Source organism: Silene latifolia, chromosome X (genome assembly GCF_048544455.1).
Source record: "Silene latifolia isolate original U9 population chromosome X, ASM4854445v1, whole genome shotgun sequence".
Lineage (NCBI taxonomy): Eukaryota > Viridiplantae > Streptophyta > Magnoliopsida > Caryophyllales > Caryophyllaceae > Silene > Silene latifolia.
In genome coordinates, this window is record NC_133537.1 from 267991884 (window position 1) to 268014926 (window position 23043).

At 36.9% G+C, this 23043-nt stretch overlaps 2 protein-coding genes across 5 annotated transcripts; both read right to left on the reverse strand.

The window, feature by feature from the left end:
* Positions 1-3447: 3447 nt before the first annotated feature.
* Positions 3448-4710, reverse strand: LOC141620077 (uncharacterized). The gene has a single exon (XM_074437041.1). The coding sequence runs from the start codon at positions 4708-4710 to the stop codon at positions 3448-3450; it is 1263 nt and encodes a 420-aa protein (XP_074293142.1).
* A 412-nt stretch (positions 4711-5122) lies between these two features.
* LOC141616751 (uncharacterized) lies at positions 5123-16959 on the reverse strand. 4 transcript variants are annotated; one of them, XM_074433886.1, is made up of 7 exons: positions 16544-16649; positions 15116-16417; positions 14688-14878; positions 14380-14581; positions 13736-13948; positions 11929-11964; positions 5123-6779 (listed from the first exon to the last, which is right to left on the reverse strand). In XM_074433886.1, the coding sequence occupies exons 5-7, from the start codon at positions 13860-13862 to the stop codon at positions 6169-6171; spliced, it is 774 nt and encodes a 257-aa protein (XP_074289987.1). In that variant the 5' UTR covers positions 13863-13948; positions 14380-14581; positions 14688-14878; positions 15116-16417; positions 16544-16649; the 3' UTR covers positions 5123-6168. The 4 variants fall into 4 exon arrangements, with proteins under 4 accessions (XP_074289987.1, XP_074289986.1, XP_074289985.1 ...); XM_074433885.1 differs by lacking the exon at positions 14688-14878 and having other exon boundaries at positions 16376-16417; positions 16618-16959; XM_074433884.1 differs by lacking the exon at positions 14688-14878 and having other exon boundaries at positions 13736-13930; positions 16376-16417.
* Positions 16960-23043: the final 6084 nt, after the last annotated feature.

A 23043-nucleotide genomic window follows, 5' to 3' on the forward strand; every position in this document is an offset into this window, starting at 1 on the left:
AAAAGAAGAACAAAGAAGGGAAGAAGAAGACGTGAAGGGATGAAGAAATGAGGCAAAGAAATGACGCGACTGCTATTTATTATACGACGTTTCTTCGTCGTTAAGAAACTTCGATCGTTATTAAAACCGTTTGAGTTAAATTTAACCGATTTAAGTAAAAGTTTGATAATAAAACGGAATCAATAATAAATAAATTTAATGAGTGAAAATAAAATAAACTCAGCTAGTTAACGTAAATAATACAATATCAGCTTGAATCGGAATTATTAGCGATTTTTACAAAACTAACGGATATTAATAAAAATTGCTAATTTAGTGAAATAAGCTCAAAATAGCTAATTGGACGGTTTTGTTCCCAAAATCCATCTCGGGTTTACTTAAAACAACTTTCATAAGGACTCGTAAAGAAACGGAAATTATTAAATAAATAAACTCGAACTAATTTCAATAAACTCGAACTAACTTTAAATAAACTTATTAATGATTATTAAAATTAACGTATCGAATTATGATGAAATTAATTAATTAGCTAAGCATAAATATATAAATCGTTAAATGATGTAATTAAATTCAAAATAGCAATTAAAAGAATTTTATCCAACTTAATAAAATACGGGGTGTTACAATCACCCCATGTTTTTAAAAAGTTTCGTCCTCGAAACTTGAAAGTATAAATGAAAGGTTATAAAAATAAAACTGAAATTGGAATCGGTAACCAAATCATTTAAAAGGTCACTTATCGTAAGAATCAAAATTCTTTCAAAAGTTTCAAATAAAATTTTCCGACAGAACCAGATTCTCATCAGAGGAACGGAAGTGTTCTCGTTGCGCATTCAAGAACATCACATTCCAAATCCAAGATAAGGTAGCAGTCATAAAAAAGAAATTCACTCACTACTGCAAGCTAACCACAAGCAAGCCATTTTCAACCAGTCATAAAAATTAGGTAGCAGGGCTAAGCAATAAAGGAAATAAATACTGCAAGCTATCCTAGTCAATAATTACAAAGAAATTCACTCACTACTGCAACAAAGAAAAAAAACTGCATAAACGTGAGTAACCTGCAAATTTGTTTCAAACAATGAGTAACTTGCAAATTTGTTTTAAAAAAAACCTGCACACCGCAAGTTATTCTAAGGCTCTTTGTTTTTTCACCTCAAACTCTATGTAATGTTACCAATTACAGCTGCCAGAATTCCATATCTTAGTGATTGTTATTTTACGGTAAAACATTTGTATATTTAACATAGTTCTAAACTCTCTCACTTATATGGAGTGCTACCTTAATCCATGGATAATTTAGGCACAATACTCATATGTTTATCTCTTAAATGCAGTTTTCATTGGAACAGTTCACAGCAATAAACGTACTCTAAAACACAAATTTTCAGGGTTGTGCAGAAAAATTTGATTGCACAATAAAACAATAAATGGCAAAATATAATTGTTTGTGTAATATATGTAAAGAAAATAATGAGGGATACTTGAAAAAAATTAAGCAATCACATGGGTTGAAGTGGACAATGAATTTAAGCAAAACTCTGATACACAAAAGAAAAAGAAGAAGAAGAAGAAGAGATTGAAAAGTATGAAGTGGCCATACCTTCTATTTTTTCTGGAATTGAGGACTAAGCTTGATGCAACAATATGTGTTTGAAACTGAAGTATGAATATCCTTATATATAAAGAGCCTGAGGTTGCTTGGTATGGACTTTTCTTGCCGTACAAAAGGATTACTGAAATGTCTATTCCAATCTCAGCATAAGTATAGGCCTTGCAGGTTACCATTGCTTCTATGATATTGTGTATAGTCAATCTTAAGTCTAAAATATCACGTGTAGTCAGTTCATAGGCAACACAGTCACAAGTCACAATCATAATCATAATACTATATTCTTAGATAGCAGTGAAATCATAATCATAATATTATATTCTTAGATAGTAGTGCATATTGGTGCTTATCTGCGGGGTATTATCTCTACCTATAAATCTCGGTTTAGATTAGTTTAAATGATTTAGGAACGACAATGGAACTATAATAACCCGAAAAGTGAAGCCATCAAAGGCGTTTTCTGTTACAGGGCAACAATCTAAACGAATCAGGCAACCAAAATATTGGGCAGAAGATGAAAATTTTAATTAGAACTTGGATGTGCAGTATTGTTTCGTACACAAAATGACTTCAATAGATGATAAGGGTGATTGAAAGTGCACCTTTGTTCTATGTTGTAAGTTCGAAAGTAATATCTTTTAAAACGCTTAAGCTAACCTTAGTTATTATACCTTCCCCAATATCTCACCCTCTCACCTCGATTATTTTCAGTTTCTCTTAACACCCCCGTGCATCACCAATTCTGAAATTCACTATCATCGCCCCCTCAAATTTCACCTCCATCTTATCATCCGTATCTTTTTTTATCTTTCTACGACCCCTCAAAATCTTACCTCCATCATCTCATCTGTTTCTTTTTTTCTTTCTTTGCTAGCTTCAACATCAACGGAGTAGTTATTATGGTATGATATATGTTTTTCCTAATTTAAATGCTGAATTTGGGGAAACTCAAATAAATGACATAACTACCTATTTCGTAAAGAAAACAAGTCTGTACTGGCTCCCAAAGCAAGAATCGCATTAGCATCAAATATGCGTACAGTTGTTAGGCCAACTAAGTGTTATAAATATAGAGGATGAATACTCTGTTTAAGCATTGTTGCTGGCCGGCGCCTTTTCAAAAAAAAAAAAGTTATTTGGGCTTTAGAAACTAAATTGCCTTGATTTCAGTGAACCTTATCCTGCAAAAAATGCATGCAGAAATTTCTAAAGCAACCAAGGACAGTCCCCATGAAACCGTATAGAGCCTTGTCCGGGTTTGCTTTAAAGTCTACACGGCTCGCTGATTGTGTTATTCAGGCGCCCAAAATAAAGTGGTTATGGCTAAGGCTAATTCTGCTTTAGCCTTAAACTGCATGCAGAAATCTCCAAAGCAACTAAGGGCAACTTTGATGAAACAATACGGAGTCTTGTCCGAGTGTGCTTTGTAGCCTACATGGCTCACTAATTACAAACTGCAAAAACCATGAATCTAGAAAGAAAGATTTACAATACAACTTCTTGCAGGCTACATCTCTGCCCCAATCAGTCTTCTTCCCACGATATGCCTGCACATGCAAGAACTGTAATTCTAAGCAACATCAATGTTAGGTTATAGTATTCCTAAATACCCTAGGAACATTGGAACACAGAACTACTATTAAGTTAGATTCATAGCATAGTCCTAATATCAGGTTTCAAACATCATACTTATAGCCCCGATGAAATTTAGGCTACACGTAGCAGTTCCCTAGACAAGGCGCAAATGCTACCTTCAACCAATTGCTAAATTAGTTTCGCATTGTAAAGGGCAGTTGTGAAATTCCAACATAGAGATAAGCAATGTGTACCTAGCATCACGGCTTTATCCCGGCTCTTCTAAGCATCTCAAAGGAGATGATATTTTTTAGCTCAGATCTGTCACCTTCATCTTCAGCCATCCCATTAAGCACTTTTAGTTGTTTTGCGGTTCTGGCTCTAGAAAGAGCCGCGTATAACTGTCCGTGTGAAAAACATGGCTTTTGTAGAAAAACTCCAACGCATTGCAGTGTTTGCCCCTGAGATTTGTTTATTGTCATCGCAAAACTAAGTTTAATTGGAAACTGTTTCCTCTGGAAATTAATAGGGAATTTCGAGCTTTTAGATGGTTTTAGAGTGATTCTTGGAAGAAAAACTCGCTCCCCAGTGTAAAAACAAGTAGAAATTTCACATTCAATCATATTCGGGAAAAAACCCTTGCAAATAAGGCGTGTCTCATTACACAGGCCTCCTGCAGGGTCGATGTTCCTTAATAAGATGACGGGGGAATTTTTTTTAACCACCAACTCGTGTGGAGTCATTCCAAGAGGGCAAAGTGTATTAAGAAACTCAGCAGGATAGACATTTGAGCAATCATCGACAACACCGTCAAAGCTCTTATAACTATAGCTATCTTCAGGAAATTTTTCTATCAACAATTTGTTGACAGCATCAACATCAGAATTTCTTGGCGTCACTATTGGCCTGTCATTGAAAATGTCTGGGCTGAACAAAACCTGGTTCACCTCAGGGAAAACAACGTCAACAACTACCTGGAGTGGACAAGGATCACATGTTGACTGTAAGATCAGTTCTGGGGGTAACTTCACATATCCGTCTTCTGTGTTTTGCAAGTCCCCGTTTTCAAGTTTTAGTAGAGAGTCGGAGAACTCTGGGTCTGCACGCGCTCGAATATTTTCTGTGAGCTGAAACTTTTGAAGGCTTGGCCAGATTTCAGAACTAACTATGCTAGCACCTACGACCTCTTGTTGAGTACGATGTGGCAAAACAGGTAGCACCTGCCGGAAATCGCCACCGAAAACCACTATTTTCCCCCCAAACAAAACTGTACTACTACATACATCCTGGAGCAGCAAATTAACAGCCTGAATGTTCTCTTTTTTGGCCATTGAGGTCTCATCCCAAATTATTAGTGAAGCTTCTCTTAATAAGCAAGCTAAGCTGCCCTGTTTTGGAACATCACAGGTTAGTGACTCATCAGTATCCAGTGGTATTTTGAATCTGGAATGAACAGTCCTTCCAATCGGTAAATTGGACGCTGCAATACCTGATGTTGCGGTTGGCAAACATATCTTTCCCATTGAACAAACCTTTACATACAACGCGCCGTATAAGAAAGTTTTTCCGGTCCCACCTGGCCCGTCAATGAAAAAGGCTCATGGCCTCCCATTTTTCACATGTTCCATTATTGCTTTATACGCAGCTCGCTGGCCTACATTTAATTCTTTTCTAGATGCTAGTTGTGCAAGAGGCACAGGAGCATTAAGAGAGTTAGTAATATCCTGGGTGCCTTGCACTACACCATCTTCTTCTAAATATAAGTGTGTGAGGCTGAAGTCTGCAAATGTCTTACCCATGCCTTCTAAATACTGCTCTACTTTTGCAGCTGTCAGCTGGTCATTAGCAAGATCTTATGCCCGTCATCACCATATTTTTTTTTTGAAGTCTTTTGAGACCGCTGCGAAATATTTGTCCCAAAAATTCCGGGGGTTGTTTGGGCAGCTGAATATCAGGATTGTTGCGATAGCCGTCGGAGAGCATATGTCATTTCTACTTGAACGGCCTCATCCATGCAGCTTTTCGCCATATTATCCTCCTCGAGTAATCCTCTTCTAAGAGCGGCTTCCTGAAACGATGCAGAAACGACGCCGTCAACCGTCAACAAGTCTTCGAACGATTTAGGCCCTCTGACATGTGCGAGCAATACCCTAAGGTAGTAACGCTCCCCTTCTCCTGGAGCAGCATGTGAAACTCTTCCAATAGAAATTTCACGTTCCCTTGCTCTCCAGCCCGTTCGATTTCCATCCCAAACAAAATGTTCTGGGAATTCACAATATAGGTACTTTGTCCCGTCGTCGTTTTCAGATTTTGCGTGGAAAAATTCAGTCGGCATAGTCTTTGTTCTGTGCTCATGAGCAACTATGTCTTCTAACGATTCATGATTGGAAAACCTGATGAGCTGATTATTAGGCGAATGCACTGGCAGTGGCTGAACTGGTGGGTATTTGTAAAAAAGATGGAATCCAAATATTCTCCAAGCCGCTTCTGGGGGAGAAACCTACCTACCGGCCTGGTACCTCTCTATCTCATCAACGAACGTAGCTGGTCCTCCACCCGCAACATTGAATGAGATGCGATCATGGCCTTTGTACATGTACTTGTAAAGATACTTCACTGCTTTAATGGTAGTACACACTTCCATATTCATGTGGCAGTCAAACATTGCAAGAAGGTAAGGGTTATAAGGAATGACTGATCGATTGTCCATTTGAACCTTGCGCACAACAAAAGTTTCGCCGGTGTCCCTTCTTCAATACAATGGGTAACAGTCTTTGCCACTTGTTGTGTAGTCTTGGAACTTCCTTGGATACCCAGATTTGCAGTACCTCTTCCTGTCTTTGGTTTTCATGCATGCTGGAAAGTCGTCCCCGCACGGTTCATGCATCATATGCTTAATAACAGCTGCCCTCAAATGTGCGTTATCTTGCGAAGGGATTTGCGCACACACATATTTGTCAAAGCTTTCTGGATTTCTAATCTTATAAACTGTTTTGAGAATAATCAGAAAATGTGCATGAGGCAGGCCGCGCTTTTGGAACTCTACAACATGTATTATGGCATGATACTTCCCCAAAAACCTTTTTTTCCATTATTTCCTTGCGCAGTGCTGTTAATTTAGCATTGAATATCCTTGCTACCAAATATGGTCTATTGTGTTCCAGCTCACCGGGCGCCAACTCTGATTTTATCTCAGACCAGTTAGTATTACAGGCCATGGTTAAGAATAAATCAGGCTTGCCATATTTCTGCACAAGAGCCATCGCATTCAAATACATACCGCGCATATCCCGCGGCCCACCGAGAAAAGAAGGCGGAAGAATCATTCTCTTCCCAACATTTGACGCACTATTTTCGCCAAGCTCCAATGTGTCAAGAATGCCCTGGTAGAGGTCTGCTCGAATCGCATCTTGGTTCAATCGAAAAAATTCAAGTCTTGTGTTCTCAATTTTCACATACATATCAACAATGAATATCTGGAATAGCCTTCCGCCTCTAAGTAGGAAGTTACCAAGCCCAATTTGATATTTGTAAGCATAGTACTCTCGGCATGATATGCGCTTGTCAGCCTTTGTGTGCCTCCTAGTAGCGTCTGTACAACATTGGACAAGTATTATGAGCAATAAAAACACTTGGACAATGATTAGAAGAAGACAGTGCATAATATAATTGTTAATGCCTATGTCCATATTTAACATTTGTACTCATTATACTTTTCTAGAAAAAAATTCTAACAGCGGTATGCCAAATTATCGACCTGTCTGTACAGAATTGGATAAGTATTATGCCAATACAAATATTGTGGACAATGATTAGAAGAAGACAGTGCATGATATAATTGTTAATGCATATGTCCATATTTAACATTTGTACTCATGATACGTTTCTAGAAAAAAAATTAATAGAGAAACGCTGACATGCTGGTTTCACATATAAAACTGTATTATTGTAATTTGGGTGATATTGCTAAAATAGTTTTGATTTTATAAATTAATTTTCAATTGTAAAATAAGCTAGATTTCAACAAAATCATGGCCATCATATGAGTTTTTTTTTTTATAAATTGCAGCCAAAATATGCTGTAACACAAACTTATATATTAGATATGGCTATAGGTACTATATTAGACCAAGAAGCAACACAGCTTCTACACCTAGCTATGCACATCATGAGACATTGACTTAGTAGTTACATGGGCGTACACGAAATACTAATTCGCTGATATTTAACAAGCATCGTTCTAAAAACACTAAACTGATATTCTTTCCTCCCCCAGTAAACAAAGTAACCAATTCAATCCAAGACCCAAATAATAAGGCACGATTTTCACCAGAAAGCAAATAATTAAACCTTGTCTAGATGTCTTTGATGATGATGTTTACTAAGGTTGACAACAAATAACATAGAGCAACACCTTTAGTTTAGCCACTTACTTTGAACCTCAGCTCCAATCAACATATTGGGTTCTTCATCCATCGCCGCTGAAATTGGAAACTGAACATCTTCAAATGTGCTGTCTACCCAAATTGCGGCCACCTCGTCAGAGGTAGGTGCATTGTAAACGCGCTGGTCATGTCCTGGGTTAGAGTTGATCACAATTCGTGTATCCTGGGTGACCTCGACTTTCCGAAGAGACCTAAAGAACCTACCATAAGGGTTTGCATCCATAAGGCCCATCAACGACGTAATTAGTCCATCTTCTAGTTGAGGGAACAATCCAAGCCGATTAGCCTTCTGATGTTGGCCATCGTAGAAGTACAACTGCAAATACCTAGGTATGTTGTCCATGGGTATTAGATTAGGAAGATAATAATAGACCTAACCATGTGCTTTGAACACGTAAATGCCCTTATGAGTCTGTGCATCAAATGTGCCGCCAAGAGATGTGAATGCAAATAGGTTATTATATAATTGCGAATATGTTTGGAAATGCAGGGCAACTGGGTCACTTGCAGTAAAGAGGCGCATCAGCTCATCTGGGTATTCATTGCACGCCAAGCTAACCTCGCCATCGCAGCAACAAAATCCTTTGGTCTCGTACTCAAATTTTTTAGCATGGCATTTCTGGCATATTGTCGAAGGTTTGAGCTTACGTGCCTTGGTTGGTATATGTTTACCGCCCAGCATGTCAGGTGTGGCTGCATAACAAAATTAGCAACTATTAATGAGTTTCTTACCTCTAGCAACTCCGGTATAAGCAACAGAGAACTGTTGCTCGCCACAACAGAGCGTGCAAAATTAACACACTCGATTTATAAAATATTTACTCATAATCGGCAGTAAATCTTCCGACCTAGTACATTGCATAGCCGACGGGGTTTCAAAAACAAAATCTTATCTTGAATATGGACAGCTCTGTGGCAAAAGTAAACAATTCCTTACTCACTTTTTCGTCTCTTACGGCGCTTTCGCTTACCAACCGGAGGCTGTTGCATTGGTACTTCAGCAGGCGCTGGTGCTCGTCTGGATCTATATGGAATATCCTGTGAATCCCTGGATGAGCCGTCACCTATGTCCGCTTGCACATTAGGGACACGCCTTTGCCTTTTTCCTTTCCTGATAGTCCGTGCTGATTCAGCTACAGACAACCATTTTTAAAGGGTTGTAGTCAACATTTTCTGCCACATTCTCAACATAATTTGTCCCGAATGCCTATGCAAGGTTACAGTAGGTTCGGAATGCATTTGTCCAGCTAGTTTGGTTCGATTATAACTTGCATTCTTCAATTGCGCCGTTAGATGTTTAGCCATACGTAAACAACCTAAAAATTGAGCTGGCCATTGCAAAGACGTGGGACTAAAAATCGTGACTACCGAACATAAACACAGAAGTATTAAATGTCTGTATTGGAATTAGCCACGACATCAATGCCAAAACCAGACACCTAAAATCTAACTAATGGCAAACATGTATCCTCGTTAGCACCTTTATTAATTTCCCCCGCCCAAACAACTGGCTGCTTGCTTTAATCAGTAGGCAATCTTACATACAGTTGGTGAAACCAGGCTAATGATTAATTCCTGCACCACACAATGTTGTCAAGCACACGGTTCAATGGCCAGCATTTTAGATGATATATCCAACCATTGGTCCATGCAACACAACAAATAATCTGAAGCATGCATGCATTTTTTTTTCTTGCACAAGTATTTTCAATGTTTCTAAGCAACACCTTCATCATGTCTGGATTGCACATATTTGATCTTACACTTTTATTTGATCTTGTTCATTTCCTGTCATTCGCATAGGCCAACACACATAGAGGCGCATTCAATTTTATTTAGTATGAAAAGGACAACCCAATTACACATTTTAAAAGAGACCTTAAAAACACACACATGAGATAATAAGTCTTTTATTATTAGCCATAAATAGGAACAACGTTGCTTTGCTTATACCATGGCCATAAAATACATTTTCCAACGCCAAAACGGAACTAATAACCAAACTTCAACTATGTTACCAACTCTACTAATAGGCAACAAAGTTGAACATTAGCCAATCCCAAAAACTAATGAACGCTACAACGTATAGCAACAGACTTGCTGATCCTTAGTACATTATTATAATTAGCTAAATAATAGCGCGAGTTCGCCTAAACCCACTAAACACCAACGCTACAGCGTAGACTTGCCAATCCTAAGTACATTATTATAATTAGCTAAATAATAGTGCAAGTTTGCCTAGACCCACTAAACACCCTCCTCTACTCCCCCAGAGATGCCTGCGCCTTTGCCTACAAGTAGCACATCAGCATTGGGCATCTGATACATTGGGCCCTTGTTTGTAGATGACGACGCCGTGGCCATCCAAATAGATTTAAGCTTTTTAGGAGGTGGTGGCAGCGTCAGGCCAGTACAGACCTGGTTGTCCGGGCCATCGGGTGTGACACACCCTTCTCCTGAGGGTGCAGCCATTGCCCATAGCTCTCTTTCCATCTTATCCTTAACAGCCAAGTACCGTTCGCGCTCCACACCACACCTCATTTCCGCATAAATCATATTACAGTAGTTTGCGTCTTTCACACCAAAGCCATAGATGGTTTCGAGGTAGGCAACAATTTTTTTAGCCAAGAACTGCCTAGCCTTTTCGGGAGTAGGGGAGCACTCCCCAATAATGTGGTACACCATATTGTAGCTGTTTTCTCAATTAATCCTCAAGGTACAAACACGGGTATCATTGTCAAAGACCAGGTCCTCAACTTCAGTTGTACTAATCTGGAAAGTCGTGTCAATCTGGATCAGAAGCCCCTAAAAGTCAATGTTTACTATCTTAGCCCCATTTCCTAGTGTATGATTATTTGGGTCAACGGCTCCTAACATACTAACTCTAGCTGGCACCCTCTTTATCAACTCAAGAGCTGTCCTCTTGTCCTTATAGAACCTTGAACATGCCTTGTACATCTCCTTCCTTTCCAGGTTCACATCGTCCACTATCACCCTTCCCTTCTGGACTAAGTAATCCACTGCCTGCTCAGCAGCATCCTCCTCAGATTCAACAAGAGTTGCCTTAGGGGCACCACTAAAAGAATATGCAATTGGGCTATGGCTCCTCCTAAGCAAGACACACACAGCATTTTGTGTCATGTTAAACCGGCTGTGTGAGCCCAGCACCTCTGCAATATTGCCTAAAAGAGCACAGTATGAAATGCTGAACAGCTGAACAGCTGACTGTGTGATGCTATCCTTAGCCTAACCTGTAAAGTGAATAAATTAGAAACCCAACAAAACCCACCCACAGATATTATTCTTCCCTAACAATTACACCGGAAATCCTTAATAGGCTACTGTGGTTTGAATAAACAACTGCAATACTTCTTCAATTGGGCAGGTCCACTAACTCCAGACCAACTACACTACATCATATTCCCTGCGCTCCTAAACAACCAACAGCACACCCCATCAGTCAGCCTATCTGTGGAAACCATACAACCTCACTAACGGACGAACAGGTGAGGGGTTTAAGCATACACATCTGTAATATGGGCTATGCTACATTGTAACTAATCAAAGTTCATGTTCCAAGACTTGTTTGTGCCGGTTTGGCACTTCAGAACCTGCAAACAAAAAAAAAACGTCGTTCCCCATGCCGCACCATTTTTCGCTAACAGTGGCCTAAAATTTGTAAAAAAACACCACTCACACAAACAGGACCATCCACTATCATCACTACCATCACTGATAGCCATCACCTACATGGTAATATTCTCACAACCATAACATACCCATCTCTGTAAACATCACCAAAGCATATTCATCTACGTAAGCACTTAGGTTCACTCAACAGAGGGATTAGCATTTAGTAATCTTAACCATCATTCTCATAACTTAAGCAATTTGTAAAGTCTAAGACTTTCCTCTTTTTAGCATATAATGAATATTTAGGACTATACCAACACACACATAGCTCTGGTTAGTGAATACAATGTGCACGCTCTAGTATAATGGCCGTAACTTTAGAAAGGATTTAAACCCAAGGAGCATTGAACCTATCAGTTATGACTGCCAACCAGAATTATAACACCTTACACCAAGAACATACAAACTATAGACAACTTATTTTGCAAAGTAAGCAAAGATTTGCATAGTTGACCATTTACTTTTCAATGGTAATGCACAATAAGCAAAAGGGAAGCCTAGATAATACCCTTTAAACTCACCTAATATTACAAAAACAAAGCCAAACACAAGAACACAGAAACAATTTTGAAGGGAAGTAAGCAAAGTTTAGCAATAATGTACCTCTTGAAAATACGATAACCTTAATGCTGCAATGCCCTGCGCAAGAGAATTCAAACTATTATGTTCATCCCTTTATTTTGAATGGCAAGACTCAATAAGAAAAAAAAGAGAAGGCACAAATATTCTGTAAAAACTTTTTGACTACTACCAAAACAGAGAGAAAGGCTTACCTATGCAAGGAAGATAAACATTTGCCTTGCTTACATACACTAAGCCAGCTTATATATAGTAGGAGTAAGGATACTAAGCATTAGCAGCTACCCCACTTTACAAGGGCATGGTAACTCAAATCACCTTGCCACCTCTCCTAATTGTAAGTAAGATGTAACCCTACTTGGTCAGCTATACTGATGTGATTAGTCTCTAAGGTTTAAGGTTATTTCTTTTGCCATAAGGGACCCCAATGCTTAGCAAATCTAATATTGGTCAGCTATACTGATGTGATTAGTCTCTAAGGTTTAAGGTTATTTCTTTTGCCACAAGAGACCCCAATGCTTAGCAAATCTAATACACATGAGGCATAGTTACCTAAAGTCATTAACTGAATGGCCCTCTGAAATTGCATTGTTATAAGCTAAATACATAGGATCTGTCAAATCTTATGCAATCATGTTAGTCTATAATTTAATAGTTCACTCAATTTCTACTAATACATTTTTTTATTAGCATGTCCTTTTTTTTCTCTCCTGCTAATTTTCTTTGAAATCAACAAAATACCAAGCACGCCATTCATTTTAAAAGATGATTAACTATTATGTTCATCCTTTTATTTTGAATGGCAAGTCACACTAAGCAAAAGAGAAGGCCAAACTATTTTTTTAAACTTTTTGGCTAGTACCAAAACAGAGAGAAAGGCTTACCTCTGCAAGGAAGATAAGCATTTGCCTTGGTTACATACACTAAGCTAGCTTATATATAGTAGGAGTAAGGATACTAAGCATTAGCAGCTACCCCACTTTACAAGCCCATTCTCCTAATTGTAAGTACGATGTAACCCTACTTGGTCAATTGATGTGATTAGTCTCTAAGGTTAGGTTATTTCTTTTGCCACAAGGGACCCAAATGCTTAGAAAATCTAATACACGTGAGGCATGGTTACCTAAAGTCATTAACTGAATCGCCCACTGAAATTGCATTGTTATAAGCTAAATCCATAGTATCTGTCAAATCTTATGCAATCATGTGAGTCTATAATTTAATAGCCCACTCAATTTCTACTGATATATCCTATTATTAGCATGTCCTTCACTCAATTTGTACTGAAACAGCCTATTATTAGCATGTCCTTTTTTGTCTCTCCTGCTAATTTTCTTTGAAATCAACAAAATACCAAGCACACCATTCATTTTAAAAGTTGATTATTATTTGATATGAATAAACAAATCATTTTCGAGCAACAATAGTCCATGTTTTTTTTTTCTTTGGTAGGGAACAAAAGTCCATGTACAACGACACTACTAACTCTTAATCAATCAATTGGCAAACAAGATTAATAACAGGCCAGGTGTATTAGCACCAAACCCCTCCGAATTGAAAGAATAATAAGCAATTAGCTAAGCCATTTTTGTAGTTGGTGTTTATTTGTTCGCGGTTAAAACTACTTAGTACTAATTTATATGACCGTATAATTTTTTTTATCTATCGTTGAAAGCCAAATAACAATCAGTTGAAACTATATCTGAAACTACCTCCGGCACGGTGCCGCATTCTAGTAGAGTAATATATGGGAAGAAAATGAGCCAGACACTGAGCCGGTTAATAGCACAAACCACACTAAATAGAATTACTACATCCACTGAAAAATTACCTGGAATACCAATAAGATCACCTGCAAGGCCATGAAATAACCAATTGCCATTGAAGCTCCCATCCCCGAAGACACCAAGGCCATGAATAGAGCCGAGTAAGTGACAAATTGCCAATAAATCGCCCATCCCATGCGACACCAATAGAGCCGAGGAAGTGAGGATGCCAATCAGCGAGCTAGGGCGCCAACGAATAGCTATGACCAATCCATAAACTGGAATAATCATGTTCCATTTATAATAAGCATAGCTAAATAAATAATTAGTCATCAATTTAGCATGATATTAGTATTTAAATCCCATTTAATCCTCAGTAAATTTCGATAATCACACTAACAAGATAAAAAAATCATCAACAATAGAGACATATTGTAGAGTACACATACAAAATCCTAAGAAAGTTTGTGAGGTCAAGGACATGATGTCATATGGGTTCAATCAGGGTGAATGGAATCTAAAACCTGAAGAGTATAGAATTAAAGATGGTTACAATTTCATGAGAAATCCTAAGCCACGGCCAGATTGGTTGCAGCTTGTGTGGGCTACCTGGACTGTTCCTAAGCACAAACTAATAGCCTGGATGGATTACAAAGGGGAAATCAATACTAGAAGTAAACTTCATAAGATAGGGATCAGTGAAACATACAATTGCTGCATCTGTGACGCGGCTGAGGAGATTATCCCTCATCTTGTATTCGACTGTGATTATAGTAGGAGGATTTTGGCTCTTGTTGAAACTTGGTTGGGCATCAAGTTGAGAGCGAATGACACCGTGAACTGGATTCTCAGATGCAGGACCTCCCGTCTTCATAAAAACGACTCCTAAGAGCAATCATCAACGCATGCACCTATTGCATTCGGTATCAAAGAAATAAATGTAGATTGGATTATTAATTGGAGAAACCTCAATTAGTGGCGGATCAAATAAAAAAACCATTATTAGCATATGCTTACCTCTAAAACACCAACCGATTAGTATGAAAGACAAGAGCTTGGTTCAAAGGCTAGAAATGGCAGGGAGAACGGTCAATAATTGAGTGTGAGAGTGTCAGAATTGGGAAATGAAACTCGTGGAGCTGGATAGTGGAATTTAGAAGTGACGATTAATCATGGTGATAAACTTAATTGCCTTTTGGGTAGATTAACTAAGTAATGATGAATTTGTTGTAGGTGGAGCTAAATTATGTATTGGGTGTTGTAATAGAGATGCAAACTGTTACTGATCTATATTCACCCTTTATACTTTTTGTCAATGTATAATTATCTCTTTTTGATAAATATATAATACTTACCTTTTAGCTATAAAAAAAACACATACAACATCCTAATCAAAACAAGTTGAAAATGCATTCAATTACCTTTAATAAAATAAAGAAAAACACTAAAGCCTTATCTAACTAATGACTACCACATTTTTGTTTAATACACACCATAATACGAGTTCTTGCCTAACCTAACGAATAATGTAGGCAAGGAAATGTGGTTAAAAGGTTCCAAGTTTATAGGATTCATAATAATGGCAATATGGATTCAATGAAGAAAACTAGCCGGCTAGCTGCGACTTCCTGTTTTGATACATATATTAGTGAAGAAAACTAGCAACTGAAAAGCAGCTTGTATACCTATATATCAGTGAAGAATACTAGCAGCAACTTCCTGTTTAAATACATATTAGTGATATACTACTATATTTTATTTCACATTAGATCTCTTCGTAAACTTAGTTGCAAAACAATAGATATTAGATAGTGCCAGAGTGCAGCCTATGGTCAGATGCATAGTCTAATAATCTAAGTACATATTTTACCAAAAAAAGCTGAAATAAGATATGTGAAAAACCTAAATTCTTTAAACATAATAGTAACCTTTTAACACAGCCTTTTGTTTAGCTTTACCAGAATGAAAGCTGATAGTTTTCAGAATTACAGCGACTTTAAAGTCTGTTATAAACATGAACAGAAGGGTAACAAGAGTTTTTACTTGTTTTAGTAAATATACAACAGTATAACTTCAGCAGAAACAGGCTAAATACTCTCCATAATAACAACATATTTTTATTTAGAAGGCAAAAATAAGTATGAGGATCCCTATATTGAAAGTGGATTGGTATCATATTGTGTGGAACGGGTGGTCTGTTTCTAAACATAAGTTAATATATATCCTGGTTAGTATATAATGAGGCCATAAATACAAGAGAGTAGATGGCCATAATAGGCATTATTGATAAGAGTAGATTTGGATGCAACGAAAAAAGAGCAGATTTGAGAAGCATTTGATTAGGCCTACCGTGATACCATATCAGATTAACAGGCGTACAAGCGAGCCCTAAATCACTAAATTGAATTCTAACACTTGCAAACTTAGGTGAGTATGCGCAAATAACCACAGCTGAACATCATATCTCATTTGGAATTGTGTATTCAACACCGTAACAATTAAGCACTGTTTACGTTAATCGCATATATATAACCAAACAATTAGCAAATAAGTGAACAAAACTAATATAATGGAGAAACAATAAGACCATATACTTCAATTATTGCTCTATCATTCAATTAACACTAACATTTCACATTAAATCAAAAACCCACAAATGATAAACTACATTTTGATTTATCTACAAAATTAAATCAATAACATACCACATTTTTCTGGGCATCAAATTTCTTACGGAGCTCATCAGCCTAAACAAAAAAAAAAAAACAAAAAGCAAATTAAGATCGAGAAAATGGCAAACCCTAGAAATCAAATGATCTTAACAAAATGAAATCAATTAAAAGGGGGGGGGGAGAGGGGGAATTAGGGTTTACATCATTGTAAAAGAGATGACGATGAACAACCAATTGAGAGTATCACGAAGAGAACGATGATAAAGGAGATGAACCTTTTGCTTTTGTGCAGCTCTTTTTGCCAAATACGACGCCATTGTTAAGCTCATCCTTTCACTAGTTGAATCCTATGTTAAGAGTTTGAAAATGGTGGGTTAAATGGTCGATTATAGAATAAAACCGTTATCGTGTGAATTAACACTAACAAAACTAATATAATGGAGAAACAATAAGAAAAATTCTGATTCATGCATACCTTAATCGATCATATAGGGATGAAGCAGGAAATCGATCGAGGGTTTGAGATAGCGGGCGTGACGACAGGTCGTTAGGGATTGTGGTGGCCGGCCTGGTGTAAAGAGCAGGCGACGACGGGTAGCTAGGCATTGTACGTGGGTTTGTGGACGGAGTAAAGGGTTTTGTGAAAATTATGCGAATGAGGCAACTGAATGGTCGGTTTTGCTATTACCTGATTGTCGTGTGAAGGGTGGACTGTCGTGACATCGATTATTAAATGATGTATTGTAAATACCATTAAAATAAATTCACATTGATTTAAGAAAACCGATGCAATGTAAATATATTAACATTGGTTTTCAATTAACATCATTGTAAATACCATTAAAATAAATTCACATTGATTTAAGAAAACCGACGTAATGTAAATATATCAGCATTGGTTTTCAAGTAACCGATGTTAATAACTGATGTAAATAAGAAAAATAACATCGTTTTTTTAAAAAACTGATGTTAATAACTTTTTTATTATACATTACATTGTTTTTATTAAGAAGTGATGTTATCAAGGCGATGTCAATAGCACTTTTTCTACTAGTGTACGAAAGTAAGTATACACCTCTCGAGAAGACATGCCTCGCTCTTGTGTGGGCAACAAAGAAGCTACGCCATTACATGCTTAGCTACTCGGTCAAAGTATACTCTAAAATGGATTTCGTCAAATACCTCTTCGAGAACCCCGTCCTCAATGGACGCTTGGTAAGATGGACCTTAATGCTCTCAGAGTTCGATCTCAAATACGTACCTTTGAAAGTCATAAAGGGACACGCCGTAGATAAATTCTTCGCAGATAATCCTATCAACGATACGTAAGCAATAAATATGTGGCCGTTTCTAGATGAGGATATTTTACAAACCAGTGCGGATTCTTGGGATCTTTACTTTGATGGGGCGTCCAATTTGAGAGGATTTAGAATAGGAGTGTTGCTCATTTCTCCTGAAGGCGAGCATACACCACTTTCTGTCACACTCGACTTCGATGTGACAAACAATGCAGCAGAGTATGAAGCTTGCCTCATTGGTCTAGAAGCAGCAGTGAGTTTAGGCATCAAGAAGCTTCGAGTTCACGGGGACTCATATTTAATCATTAACCAAATCACTGGATCCTGGAAAATCCGAAGTGAAAGTCTAGCACCCTACTAGGTTAGGATAGATCAGATTGCTCAATTCTTCGATCAGGTTACCTATTTACACTTGCCTCGCGAAGAAAATCAGTTTGCGGACGCTCTTGCAAAACTCGCATCCTTGATTAATATGCCAGACAACATGGTTGATATGTCTTTGTGCATCGAACGGCGGTCAGAGCCAGCGTATGTAAACTTCCTTACAGATGAAGAGGAAAATCCAGGGGAACCTTGGTTCCAGGCCATTCTAAATTTCAAGCTTAATGGTACATATCCACCAGATATGGATAAGAGGGGACAACGCGCCATACACCTACTTGCCTCTCAATACCTCCTCATGCAAGGAGCGTTATACAAAAGAACACCACTTAGTGTCATCTTGCGTTACCTTGATCATTCACATGCACAGAAAGTAATGGAAGAAGTTCACGATGGAAAATGCGGTCCTCACATGAGTGGACCTATGATGGCAAAGAAAATTACGCGTTTAGGGTATTACTGGACGACAATGGAGTCATATTGCATCAAATACGTCAGGCATTGTTATAATTGCCAGATCTTCGGGAATGTGCAACATGTTCCTCCCTCAATGCTATATACCATGACATCTCCTTGGCCATTTATGAATCCCATCATTATAGTTGTCTATTAGATCACTTTAAGTAGATGATCATATTTTTCTATGTGCAAGCATATAAAGACGAATTTTTAGAACAAAGAAATACGATAAAAGGGGTGACTTGGGTTGCAAACCAAGCCACCATAATCCAAAATACAACCATTGTTTAGAAAGGATCAACCATTTCCATGTCGAACACGGAAATTAAAATAGTTCTAAAAATTCGAAACACAACTTAAAATAAGACAATAATAACAGCCAAGTTTCATTGGTAGCTACTCCTAGCTCCTTGATGATTTCTCAAGCTTGCTTTTCCTTTCCTTTGTCTTTGCTTGGAGGAGGCCCTATTTACAATAAAAAGAGGATACATTATCACAACTTTGTATCAAAATACCATAGTTGAATTAGAAACATAAAAGAAAGGATAGTCAGTTACCTACTGGAGTGATCTTTCCAGCTTTGATGTCACCAAGGTACTTGGAACAATTCCTCTTCGAATTGTTGGAGCTTGTGTCCTCCACAAATTAGTGTGATAACATTTTTAAATCTCTTACAGGTTCATAAGGTTATACTTCGTGTTTAATCAGTTGATTAACGATTACCTAATAACGGTTGGCTTGCTAGAAAGTTTGACGTTATTATCATTACAATAATGGCATTTGTCAAGAGGACCCTTCTTGGTTTTGGAAATTCTAGCTTCAAAAGTCATGGCCTTGGTGGACATGGGAGCTTGCCTCTTACCCTTTTTCCCATTCTTTTTGAACTTCCCTTTTCTCTTAGTGCTTATATTAAGCACGTCCTTAGGTGGGTTAACATTTAACCCCATGTCTCTTTCGGCTTGCACAAGTAACTTGTGCAACTCTTCAAGAGACACGTCCTTGTCTTGCATGTTAAAATTCACCCGGAATTGAACATACGCTTTGACTTTGGATAAGGAGTGTAGAATCCTATCTACAATGAGCTCTTTGAGGATTTCAACCTTTTGAAGTTTCAATGTCTCGACTAGCTCCAACAATTTAACCACGTGAGGGCTAACCTTTTGGCCCTCCTTAAACTCGAGATCAAAGAATGCTGAGGCCGCCTCATATTGGACGATCCTCGGTGCTTGCGAAAATATTGTCACAAGCTTGGAATAAATTTCATAAGCGGTGCCCATTTTAAAGGCTCTCATTTGGAGATCCGCCTCCATAGCAAAAATCAACACATTTTTCATAGCGGCGGACTCTTTGTGGTAAGCCTCATATGCTTCCCTAGTGGCGGCACTCGACCTAGCATTAGGTTCGGGTGGAGAGGCCTCGGTTAGGTAACGAAGCTTGTCGTCACCTTGGGCGGCTAATTTGAGTTGGGCATCCCAATCGGAGAAATTTGACCCATTCTTTTCAAGTTTGCAACGATCCATGAAGGATCGGAGCCATGAAACATTAGTGAGAGGTGCGGCGTTGGTGTTTGGTGCGGCCATTTGTAATGAGAAATAAAAGTGGTCTACAAAACAAAATAAAGGGAATAAAACACTTGTCGTTTTAAAATAATAATAACACTCGTAAAAATTTTTAATTTAAACAAGTTTTATTGCATTTATCTAGTGACCTCTACCCAACTTTCATAAATGATTCCAAGACCCAAATTCATATTAACTTAGGCATCGGTAAAGCCGAATACAACCCTTGTCAATATAACTCGGTGGATTAACTCTTTAATCGATTCTACTTTTAGAACTCTTGGTCGATAAATTTACATTAATATTTATCTTTAGCCCGAAACACATCCGGCAACCGTCGAGAATACTTTCGTTGAGTTCAACCCAAATTTCAAATAAATGTGTCCATGATCTAAATTTACATCAACTTGGGCATCGGTAAAGCCGAATACAACCCTCATCTTTATAAATTCGGTGGGTAGACATTTATCACCCACTTCCCCTACGTAGCAAGGTTTGTACCCCGGAAAGGCCGAGTGCACTCCCTCACGAAATAGGTTTTCATTGTTTCTACTTTTTGGTAAGGCTAAGTCTCAATTGTTTATTTTAGCGAGAGGTCATGTCAATTTATTATCTATCACGTTTTAAGTGAACTAAAGCGGTGAACTACGATAATTGTAATTGACACGGTCGATAAACTCGATTTAAATGATAATGCATGTTTTAGTTATGGCGATTTAGCGATGCATGCAACATATAAATAAAATGCAAAGCATAAATAAAATCCTATTATGGCCTTCCTAAAATAGTAAATCTAATAAACTATTACAAATTCGGAAACCAACTCCTTTGGTCCCTTGAACTTCGGTCTTGGCACGCATTTCAAGGCAATATTTTCTTTGATGGATCGCCTTCTCGAGTGGCACCATCTTCAAGAAACTCTGGAATAAATAAATTACATAATTTTCTATTATACATTTGTAATTAAAATAAAATAAATCTATTAAATTACAAAACGGTGATACGAGATCACAATAAATTACAACCGAATCGATATTCCCATACATTTCGGGTAATATCAATTAAAACTAAGGCCATACTAAGTAAAATTACATACTTCAAAAATTACATAAAATTAAAATATGACAATCATAAATAAAATGCAGCATTATAATATGTATGAACATGCTCGATTTTATGCTAAATCGCCTTTAAAGAGCCAATATCGTATATTAATCGGTTTTTACGATTTGCGTGATTTAACCCTTTTAAAAATCACAATAATTACATAAATTCATATTTATGTACAAGTTAATTACTCTAACCATCTTAGGACTCAAAATTAGTCTCCACTAACATTTTGACAATAATTAAACTTGTTTTCTAAATATTGTTCATAAATGGACCTAAAATACAAAATTATACTATAAACTTCAAATTAAATCATAAAAATTTCAAATAATTTGAAAATTTGAAATTTAAACTCATGAACATTCTGTAAAAATACCATGACACTCATAATGTTCAAAAACATAGGTTAAAAATTTCGAAAATTTATCGAGAAAATCAATGTTGCGGTTTATCGGTTTTAACAAATATGACCATAAAAATATGAGAAAAATTATTTTTATCAACTTTTCACTTTTATATCTGAAATATATGATAAAATGCAACATGTGACATTTTTCCTTAAGTCATGAAGTATGTTTTAGCATTATTACTAATTTTAGTCACTATTTATGTGATTTTTCATCAAAAATTCATAAATCATGCATAAAGACTTCATTATAGCCAAATATTTTACACACATCTTGTAAAGATGTATGTGACAACATACTAAATTTTCATGACCAGATTCGAAATATAACTCATATTAACCTATTTAACCATTTAAAAATGATTTTAACTTGAAAAATCCATATTTCGAGCAAAACAACTCATTTTATCATGAAACTTTACAGGCCATCAGTAGATAATATATGTGAAAACATATCCAAAAACCACTGAAAAAATCCAAGTTTAGCTATTTTTCGTCCAAAAATGACATTTTTATCATAAAAATCACATTTTAATGCCAATATTATATAAAATGAACAATAAAATCCATAAACAAACCAAAATGTCCTAAAAATCACTTAGGACCAGAAAATTTTAACATGCAAATTTATTTTAAGGTTTATCTTTATAAAACCAATTAATTAGTTTTGTATGTTAATCATATAACTCGGAAAAACTATAAACCGATTTGCATGCAAACAACCTAAGGCTCATGATACCGCTTCTTAGAAATAATTAATCTCATTAATTTACATATTCATATATGTGACATTTTAATTTAGTCATAAAATTAAAACTAGATCTTATGCATGCAAACTTAAATAAGAATAGAGAAGAAATCGTCTTTCTTACTATGAGAGTTTCGGATTTTTGGGCACAAATGAGTTCTCCTTCTCACCTGTTCTTGAGCTTTCCTTATATGGATGAACAAAGGATCCAAAGAAGAATCCCTCCCAAAAATGAATACCCAAGATAACCTCTTAAAAGACTAATATTATTAGAACTAGAACAATATTAATCTTACTAAAAATTGACCCAAAATGTTTGTTTTGGTCTCTTGTAATTTCGGCCAAGAGAGGAAGGTTTTGGAGATTTTATTTCTCTAATTTTTCATAAGAGATAGAGAGAGTTTTTATAATTTCTTACACTAGAAATTATATTGTGTAGAAGTGAATAATTAGAGGAAAAACAATTGGCATTTTAGACCTCCAAAAACCGGTTGGCATAGGGAGAGTAGAGCCAATGCATGAGCTTGTTATTCTACCCAAGAAAGAATAGGTATGCATGGCTATATTAGGTTGCAATCATCATGCTTTCCACTTAAACATAATTAACATAATTTAAACCTAATACTCCCTCCTTTTTTTCGGCACTTACATAAAATGGGAGGTCCATTTTATATTTTGTCATTTGTCAATTGTCACATGTCACTAGTCATGTGTAATTGTAATGTATTTTTAACATATTA